Genomic DNA, 10,372 nt, shown 5'->3' on the forward strand with positions numbered 1-10,372 from the left:
CAGGATTCTTGTCTTGCAAAATTCAGAAAGAACTAGAACATTTAAAACTGTAAGACCTTGAATACTTCCAAATGGGAATGTATGCAATGAAACTTTGGGGAGACAAAACCCAACTTTTTCTCAGTTACCTTTTAACATGAAATAGTGTGAACATTTACAGAACGCTTAAAACCACCACTCCCCACAAAAAAAAAAAACAAAAACAGAAAAACAACCAAACAAAGCAAACCCAGAGAAATACCACTTAGCAGTCTGAAGGGATGAACAAATGGGATAAGAACAGAACACACAGGATCCAGCAGCATCAGGTAGCGTTCAAGTCAAAGATGCAAATTTCTGAGTAGACAGTCTTATTGTCTACATAGGTACTCTTCTCATTGGTTTGCAAAGTTCAATCTTTTTTATGTGTCAAATACGAAAAAAAAAAAATACATAAAAAAGGAAAATCAAACCAATTCATAGGTGATATAACTAATGTCCAGTCCTTTTGAGTGTGTGTGTGCGTACTCTGGGCTGTAATTTAAAGTCTCTAAGGTGAGCAATGGTTCCTCTGACACATACTGTAATTGTTCCACCTGTGTTCCACCTGTTTTATTTCTCTTACCCAGGTTAAAAGCAATGCTTTTAACATTCTAGACATGCAATTCCTCCCACTAGTTGTCTGTAATGTCAATTATATTAAGTGTCTTCCCTAAAATAAGAAATTTCCAATTCTTTTTGCTTCTTGCTGCAATTTCTATCAATTGGAAAGCTATTTCTTTGCGCTTTTTCTGTCACTGCAGGTCAATTTGTTTGTGATTTGCAGAGTTAATGTCTGTGTTACATTTGTCTCATTTACATACTCCTAATTTTAAGCCACCACTTTCCTTAGTGCTCCACTTCCCTCCATTCCCAACAATTACTGCTGCAACACAGGGAATACTGGTCACCCAGTCTTTAAAAAAATCTTTCTGTTTAATACTCTGGGAAAACCCATTTCACTGTATTAATATGACTAATGATGTGTCTCCATTATTTCTACTATATTCTATATTTCTACTATAGCCTGTCACCATCCTGTGGACAGAAAACATGGAGACAAGGTTTTTTTTCTCCCATCTGTCTAGTTTGGTTTGATACCATCTTGGTCCCAGAGTAGACCATCACTAAGCAGTGTTTTTCTGTATGTCTTCATTGTCCTGTCTAGTTCCTGGAGCTCAAGTAAAAGAGTCAGCATCTGTGCTCTTCTCCTCCAAAGAGACTGCATACACTATACTCTTGAGCCACTGAGAGGAAAGGATGCCCATTTGGTAATGTCCTGAGCTGTTAACTGAGTTTTACTACTTCACAGACAAGTTTCTTGGTAGTTGTCTTACCAACAACCTGGTAACCATATGATTTCTCCAGCCACATTGAAAACTGTTTCTACTTCTCATCTTTTCTAGAAGCCTACAGTCTGGGCTGTACATGACTATGACACCCTACTGGGTCAGGTCAGAGATAGTGTGATTTTCATCCAGTCTTGTGGAAATTTCTGAATATTACCAAGAACTTAAAGCGACCTTATTCTGACATTTAAATCAGATGTTTTTTGAAAGGGTTATTTGATCTGGACCAACACTCCTATCTGCCTAGCCTTATAGAGTGAAGGATTCTTTAAGACCAATAAATGTCTTAGCTGCAGCTCTCTTGGTTGTATGCTTGAGAGCAAGGTCACGTTTTTTTTTCCTACAGCTTGAGAAACATAAGGTACCAGTGGGGTTCCTCACATTAAACTGCAGAGAACATCTTCATTATTTATGTATAAGCAAACACAGAGATGGTAGCAGAGTTAAAAATCAAATCATAAGATGCTATTGTGATATTTTGTTCTTAATATTTTGTTCTTGACAGGGGATAAACCACTGCAATCAAAGGTATGAGAAATGTTGTGAGTTCCTATATTTGGGCAATGACTGCTAAATAACCTTCAGAGAAAATACTTCCCCTTCAGATGAAGTGACTTCAATAATTGCTTTTAAGACCCATGCAGGGCAATTTTGATTTTAGTTAATCTGATGACACCTTTGTTGACTCCGAGCTGCATCTGAATTTATGAGATAAGGTGGGAACCATGATCATTTTGTAAGCAAATGTTGATTTTGTAGCTCTATTTGTGAGGTGTTGAGCAGCAGAGAAGTGAAAGAATAGAGCATAAATGAGTACAAAACAGGAAGAGTCCAAAACTATCCTGTGAAGTTACATTTCAAATGTGCAACTCTGCCATGTATTTTGAGTGATAACCTGTGTCCCCTCTCACAAAGGGGAAGGGAGCATGTACACCTGATACTGTAACTACTCTAAACATTGTCTTCTTGAGCTACACTGCTGCTCTGTCAGCTTCAAAGTTCCCAAAAGTTTCTGGGGAAAGTGGAGGAAAGACGAGAGGAGAGGGACAAGGAGACGTAGGAGGAGAGGAGGTGATATGCGGATCGAAAAACTCTGTAACTTGCAGAATAGTTATAATAATTAAATGAATTTATTCAGCACTGAAAAGCATCCAAAAAACATGTACACTTTTGAGCTTTGGCTTTATCTTCTTATCCTTTACAAACTAGGGTTGCACAATACACCTAATACATATTAATTTCCTAACCCCGCCTCTCCTTGCTTCATTACAATTAGCTCCATGCCCCTTTGCGGCTGCATACTGGCCATTTTTGGTCAGCTCAGTGGTCATCTGGGGGTCTTTGGGGTGAGGTCAGCAATTTTCTCCTTGGCTGAACTTTCACCTTTTCTTCCCACACATGCTCCTTTTAGTCCTTTGACCACCTTTTGGACTTTGATACCGTTCTTTCCAGCTTAGGGGTCCAAAGAATCCCCTTATCCTGTGGTGCCTTTGTCTTTGCATCTTGTTAGTGTATTCTAGGTCTTTATCTTGCAGTCTCACTCCTTTCTTGCTCTTGTCAGCTCCCCCTCTCTTCTGGTCAGTCATTTATTTATGCTTAATTCCTAATTCTTAATTTCTCTGTTTCAGAGTGGGAAAAGATACTGGAACTCTCTAAGAGCTTGACCCTTATCCCAGAATGCTGCTGTGAAGATTTCCTCAGGTGCTTGCTTAGGAACAGATCACAAAGCAGCCTTTACCCAGCCTGGGGTCCCTCCTGGACCTCAAAGCTCCTGGACCTCAAAGCAGTGAGTCACATCCCTGTGCCTCAGGGCAGGGGGAGCTTTCCCACCTGGCAAGGACTCAATACTGGAAAACAGACAAGTGTGCCAGCGGGACATGGTGGAGCTGTGGCCCAGAGGAGCTCTGATAGCGCAGGGACCACGCAGGGACCGCACGGGGACCGTGACACCCCCGGGGTGTGGAGCAGCGCAGGCCGCTGCAGCCGGAGAATGCGCAGGGCACTGGCACTGAGCTCGGATGGTGGTCAAGCACCACCCAAGGAGCTCAGGCTTGGTTTCCACTCGTCAAAACTCCATGAGTCCAAACTCGTTCATTTCCCAGAAGTCACATCCCCTGTGCACAGCAGAAAGGACGAGGTGACCCAGAGTGAGCGCCCATGAATGTGAATGGGACTCCAGGTCCCGGGGCAGGGAGGGACAGAGCTGGGCACTGCCCAAAAGAGCAAAATGTGCTGGACCTGGTGGCTGCAGAAACACCAGCCGTGTGAGGTGCAACCAGACAGCTGGTCTGCTCGGGCTGGTGGGGAAGAGGAGAAAGGCCAAGAAGTATTAAATGGGAGTCTGAGAAGGAGACTGGCTGGTGGAACCATACTGCACCATCCCCTAGACAGGCACACCCACTATCCACATCTCAAGAAGCAATGGATCTTCTACCCTGTCAGCACCAAGATGAAGGAGGGGAACTCAGAGAAATTTATTGGTTCTAAACTTTTGGAAGATACAGTCACCAGGAACAATCTGTTCAGTTCACAGTATTTCATAATAAACCAGCTTTTAATGTGGGATATGATTTGATAAGCTATATTTTTATTTTGTGCCCAGAAAATTAAAGGTAATTTATCAAATAAAACTAGTCTTAAATTCTTCTACATGTAATTTGTCTGATTTCCCATTTCCATTTAAAAGTTGCTTTGATGTAACAAAAATATGAAGTTTCTTTGAGACAGGGCACACAGTGTTTATGTTTGTGTAGGCAGCTATTGAACTAGATTAGCATAGCTAAGTGGACTTATTTAATCTTGTGAAGACATTGTATGAATCGTTCCTTTCACTAGAATTATACAATCTAGTGAGGGAACTAGAGAAGTGAAAGACCTATAGCAGATGAAAATTCACATATGATTATAGCTTCACAACAGAAATCAACTTTTCATTAGCAAAACAAAAAGAGAACAAGAATAAAATGCATAACAACATGAATGAATAGTTCTTTTGTGGTGTTGTTATGGTATTTTACATCAATTCATCCTGAACATACCATGCAGATCAGGCTTTTGACTTGGTCTGGTGTACTTTGAGCATTATGGAATGTTGTATACAATAACACTGGCACGGTGGGGTGTGTCTTTGCCTTTGCTAAGTAGCAGTGAAACGCACTTAACACTCCTAAGTAGCCAGAGCTCCACAGGAGAAACAAACATTGGAGGATTGCGGGAAGAAAGGTGCTAAGGGAGCTTGAGCACATGTCTACTTTCACCAGGACGTCCCACATCAGGGATCTGCTGTCCCCAGCCGCGGCACAGCAAGAGCAGCACCTGTAGCCATGCAGCAATGGGAACCGTCCCATTGCACAGCCCCCGAGCAGAGCTGGATTACCGGCTGTGCTGGAAACCACTGCAGGTCGGAGCCCACAGTGGTACCAAATTGCTTGGAACAAGCAGTTCTAAAGCTGAAAAACTTAAACCTGCATCTCTGATTAAGCCAGAGATTCTGACAGAGATTAAGCCAAAGTCAGCTCTGACAAAGCATGAATGTAAAAGTAGCTGTAACCCTGAGCGTGGCCAGAGTCCATGCAGCCCCCCAGCAGTGATGCAGGGGATGAGACAGCAGCACTCCTCTTGCCTTCCTCGGAGTTTTAACACTGCAGGGCTGACTTGGGCCAGCGAGCAGCACCGGGAATGCTGTAACATATACAGCTTGTAATGTTTCTAACAGAGGGTGTACTCTGACTGCTCTGGAACTCCGTGTTCCATCTGGGGAGTTGGATGTAAGTGGCTTAGCTCTGGGGTCTTTTGCATTAAAGCTGTGTCTCACTCCAGGGAAAATTCTTGCTTCCAGAAGTGGGGCTTTCTGGCCTTTTCTGACGTTAAAGTGCTGCTTCCATTGCAGTGGGATTAGTCTGATTCTGATTAGGTGCCTGTAGTAAAATCAGCAGTCAAGAAAACAGAACACAATGTAGGGGAGAGAAGGAAAAGAAAGAAAACCTATCAGAGTTCTTACCACTGTATTTTTCCTGTTCTTAACTGTTTTAAAGCACTATGGCTTTCCAGCAAGGTTACCAAGTGAAAGCAGGAATTTGGCACTCAGTTTTGTTGCTAGCACCGAGGGCTATGCCATGCTGTAGGGCAGTTATGACTCTGTTGGTTAGACCGAGCCAGAGAGCTCAAGAAACGAGGAGAACCACAGGCCACATGCTGAGAGGATGCCAAGTGCCTTCACTCAGCCTCTTCATGTCCACAGCTGGAGATAATCACAGATAGGATGTCTGCACCTGAATCTTTTCAATGAAATGTTGTAACATTAAAGCATGAGAATACTGCACTTCAGACCTAACTCTTCTTTAATGACAAAAATCCCCAGTGAATCTGCTCAGACTTAAGCTGAAACACCCAATGAACAGTGTTTTGAGGTGTTATAGAAACCTATGGAAAATATATTTGCATGCATCTTCTGTCTTCTTTTCAATCCATTTTCCTTTCCAAACCTAGAGTGAAAACAATACTTCCCTTGTATTGTGAAAGCAAAACAGCCCTATGTTGCAAGACAAAGAATGCTAGGACAGTATTTGAGGTAATTATTTTAGAGATGCTATTTGCTTCTGCTTTTGGGTGGATTGCAGAAAAGGTGTTTTAAGGCAGAGATCAGTGCCTACATTTAGGCTGCTGGTGAAGATTGTAAAGAGGGACAATGCAGAGAGGGATGTCTTGAGATAAGCTGTGCAGAGAACAAAGTGGCTCACCTCTTTTTAGTTTCTGTAAATGAAACACCCAAAAGAAGTTTCTTACTTAATTATATGTGTAGGGATATGCATATCCATACGTAAGTACATAAATAAAAGTCTAGAAACTTTCTTAACCCTTCTCAGGAAAGAACTTAACTGGAAGTAACTGGAAGTTACTAGAAATTAAGAGGATGGAAAGTTACCCAGGCTGTTTAAAATCCTTAAACTCATTTATGGCCCCTTTTAAAACAGGCTGATTGAATATGTGAGTATTCCTCATAATAAATAGATGTATTTTGTTGTGCTGTCTGATTATCTCATGGGAAAGATAGCAGAATCTTAAAAGCAATCACAATCTGGTTATCAGTTGCAAACTATTGATTTATTTTTTAAATGAAAATGTAACTGGGAAGGTACAATATTTGCTTTTAAAAGATGACAATTTTACTGTCTTGTGTGGGCTGAGAATAAAAGAGGCAGCTGATGGAAAGTCTGCAGATCTGATTGAAGAAACAAACAGAAAATTATTCCTACATGAGCTGAAGCATAGACAAATAGCCCAGTTTGCTGTGTGTTACGATGGTTGTTAGTTGATCTGGGACCAGAGAGGGAACAGGGATTAATGTTTTACTGCTGTTTAGGGAAATTTTAAATGGAGCCATTGTGATCCTTTACTGGTTAAAGCTTCACCAGGGAATGAGAAATTACTCTTTTAGATAGTGAGTAAAGAAGCAAGAGCTTAAAGATGGGTTTTACATATCAACTGGGAATTGTTACCTCTAGGGCTAACCTGTGTTTATGGTGCAGGCACAGAAGACTATTTCATTAAGCACTTTTTCAAGTCACATAGACCGGAGAAAAATGTTCAGGGAAGAATGTGTATGTCATTGAGAGAAATTTGCAAACCTGCAGCACAGTTCAATGGAAGTTAAAGAAAAAAAACAAATCAAACCAATCTCAAACCTTCCCCCCAGTCCAAATTGCCAGATACATATCTAACTGCTGCTAGAAGAGCTGGAAAGTTATCTCAGAAATGTCAAAGCACAGACCTTTCACAGATGCTTTTTCATGTCTACAACAATGGGAAAGGAAGGAAAAGCAGAAACTAGATTTTGGGACACAAACCGTCCAATGTTGAGCTGCCTTGAAGTGTTCAGAAGCACAGCCTGCTCACTGTTTCTTTCCTGAGGTGTACTGGGTCACTCTGGGAGGGGAAGTGTTTGTCTGCCATCATCCCATCTTTTTGGTCCAACAAAGAGAGTGGATATAGGACAGTGTTCTTCTCTTGACCTTTCCCCTCATGACAAACCATAGCTTTGTGGATTTATGGGGAGGGGAGGTGCCTGGTGGACCTTAAGTCTGCTTCAGGAGTTTTGAGGAGAGGAGAGGGAAGGATATGGAGATCATTGTATTTTAGAGTGGGCATCCACCAATCTGGACCTGCTGACTGGTTCTTGGGTCCCCCGATGCTGCTTGTCCAGGCTTGTGGGCCACAATTTCCATACAGACTTTGTGGCTGAGTCTGAGTTGCTTTAAACTCATCTTTCCCCCAGGCTCCTCAGATGATGGATTTAGTCATTACTCTTTTGCACCAATTTGCTACTAGAATTGAGGTGGTATTGCAGCATTCTGATAGAAAAGACTACCTCCATCTTCTCTAAGAGAACTGCAACAAGCAGACTTGCTGACAGCCTGCTTCATCTCCAAATTTAATGAGTTCTACAAGGCAGTATAGAGTTCTATATGAGTTCTATATGAGTTCTATAAGACAGTGTAGAAATCAGTCTTTTATTATCCCATAGTCAGACTTCTGGATACACAGGACTAAACACTGACTGAAAAGCCTCACTAGGACACTGAAGAAATTGGTATTTATAAACAAATGAAAGGGTAGAAGATTAAGATAAAAACTTAGCTCTAACAATCACAGGGTGCTTATTTTAATTAAAGTAATGAACAAAACCAGAGACATGTCATTTAAAATGAGCTTCCTAGAAGCAAACAAGTACGCATGAGACATAATAGCTAATGAAGAGGATAACCTGCTGATGAATAATAAAAATTTTGACACTTTTAACTCATCCTTTAAATATTCCTGCAGGAGGGATTATCAAAGCAAAAAACCCAGCCATCCAAACCAAAAATTGGGTGTCTTGAAGCACTTTTTTTCATTCTTTTAAGTATAAGAAACTGCAACCCAGGGAAAGAATAAAAAAGAGTTTTATTTCTATTTTGATACTCTCAAACTTCATATTGCAAATACATAAATTTTTGTAAAAATACGTATACAAAAAATAAGAAGTATTAAAACATCTGAAATGGGTTTGTATTTTCCACAGGTTCTCCTTTTGAAGAGGTTTTATACCAGAAAATCTTTTTCATGTCCATATATTTATACATTCACATTTTTCACTTTCCTTGAAGGACCTAAAGACACTTTGGGGACCATTTGGGAGACCCAGGTAGCTTTTCCTTGTATTTTAGAGAGAATCAGCTTCTCAATTTTTTCACCTTGTGCCATTTTACAACGGGAAGCAACCTGCCTCACCACAGAGAGTTGGAGACAGGTGCATGCTATAAAACTGAATCAGAATTTGCATCTCAAATTAACGAAGAAGTTATTTGAGATTGTTGACAGTACCAGACATAGAGGTAGTCCTACAGATTTGTTGATGCTAGTCACATGATTAAAATTCTCATGTTTACTGTTTAAAATTCTCATGTTTACTGTTTCGTAGTGATAAGGCCAGTTAGCATTTCTTGAAGCTCCTAGCGATTGCTTTTTGATGAAAAATTCTGTGTTTGATTATGTTAGGTAAAAAAAGGGAATGGGAGAACAAGTCTGATTTTGATACTGCATCATGTCTCAAGGATATAGTATATTTTCTTTTTAAATATTGAAATTTGCAGTGAGACCTGATCTACAGAAGCAGTGTCAATGAGAGTGTGTATGTGCAGACAGCTAGCAAATCCTTAAGGTTTTATTCATCCAATATTCAGCATAAATCCAAGCTTATATGAACTATCACTTCAGGTCAAAATGTTATTAAAAAAAAAAAAAATCAACATTATGCATTACAGCTTTATGCTCTTTTTAAATTACAGAACAGCTGCCAGATGATGAGAATTTTGGTAGAGTATCATAAAAATGCTTCAGTGAGAGCTCTCCTAGAGAAAGTCTACAGAAACCTGACATTTAAATTCAGGAGAAATATATGAAGGGGGATGGTCTAAAAAAGTAGGAAATGCTCTAAATGTTCTGCTGTAAGACTACTGTTCCTTTTCCTAAAGGATGAGGCCCAAAGACAAGCCAAAGGGGAAAAAAAAAGAAAAAAGGTAAAGGGAAAGGGAAAGGGAAAGGGAAAGGGAAAGGGAAAGGGAAAGGGAAAGGGAAAGGGAAAGGGAAAGGGAAAGGGAAAGGGAAAGGGGAAAGGAAAGGGGAGGAAGGGAAGGGGAGGAAGGTGTGGGAAGGTGCGGGAAGGGAAGGTGCGGGAAGGAAAGGAAAGGAAAGGAAAGGAAAGGAAAGGAAAGGAAAGGAAAGGAAAGGAAAGGAAAAGGAAAGGAAAGGAAAGGAAAGGAAAGGAAAGGAAAGGTGCGGAAAGGTGCGGAAAGGAAAGGAAAGGAAAGGAAAGGAAAGGAAAGGAAAAGGAAAGGAAAGGAAAGGAAAGGAAAGGAAAGGAAAGGAAAGGAAAGGAAAGGAAAGGAAAGGAAAGGAAAGGAAAGGAAAGGAAAGGAAAGGAAAGGAAAGGAAAGGAAAGGAAAGGAAAGGAAAGGAAAGGAAAGGAAAGGAAAGGAAAGGAAAGGAAAGGAAAGGAAAGGAAAGGAAAGGCGCGGAAAGGCGCGGAAAGGCGCGGAAAGGCGCGGAAAGGAAAGGAAAGGCGCGGAAAGGAAAGGAAAGGCGCGGAAAGGAAAGGCGCGGAAAGGTGCGGAAAGGTGCGGAAAGGTGCGGAAAGGTGCGGAAAGGTGCGGAAAGGTGCGGAAAGGTGCGGAAAGGAAAGGAAAGGAAAGGAAAGGAAAGGAAAGGAAAGGAAAGGAAAGGAAAGGAAAGGAAAGGAAAGGAAAGGAAAGGAAAGGAAAGGAAAGGAAAGGAAAGGAAAGGAAAGGAAAGGAAAGGAAAGGAAAGGAAAGGAAAGGCGCGGAAAGGCGCGGAAAGGCAAGGAAAGGCAAGGAAAGGAAAGGAAAGGAAAGGAAAGGAAAGGAAAGGAAAGGAAAGGAAAGGAAAGGAAAGGAAAGGAAAGGAAAGGAAAGGAAAGGAAAGGAAAGGAAAGGAAAGGAAAGGAAAGG

General features: G+C 41.1%; 1 protein-coding gene across 1 annotated transcript in view; it reads left to right on the forward strand.

Annotated features, from left to right (window-relative positions):
* Positions 1-3,357: 3,357 nt before the first annotated feature.
* Positions 3,358-10,372, forward strand: part of LOC148184519 (uncharacterized) — a 15,364-nt gene continuing 8,349 nt past the window's right edge. The window contains exons 1-3 of the mRNA XM_088054644.1: positions 3,358-3,514; positions 4,628-4,877; positions 5,083-5,134. Coding sequence (XP_087910770.1) covers positions 3,358-3,514; positions 4,628-4,877; positions 5,083-5,134 — 459 coding nt within the window. The remainder of the gene's footprint in view (positions 3,515-4,627; positions 4,878-5,082; positions 5,135-10,372) is intronic.

This window comes from Pseudopodoces humilis, chromosome 4 (assembly GCF_049639895.1).
Source record: "Pseudopodoces humilis isolate 2021_Gansu_Grassland_sample_001 chromosome 4, ASM4963989v1, whole genome shotgun sequence".
Taxonomy (NCBI): Eukaryota; Metazoa; Chordata; class Aves; order Passeriformes; family Paridae; genus Pseudopodoces; species Pseudopodoces humilis.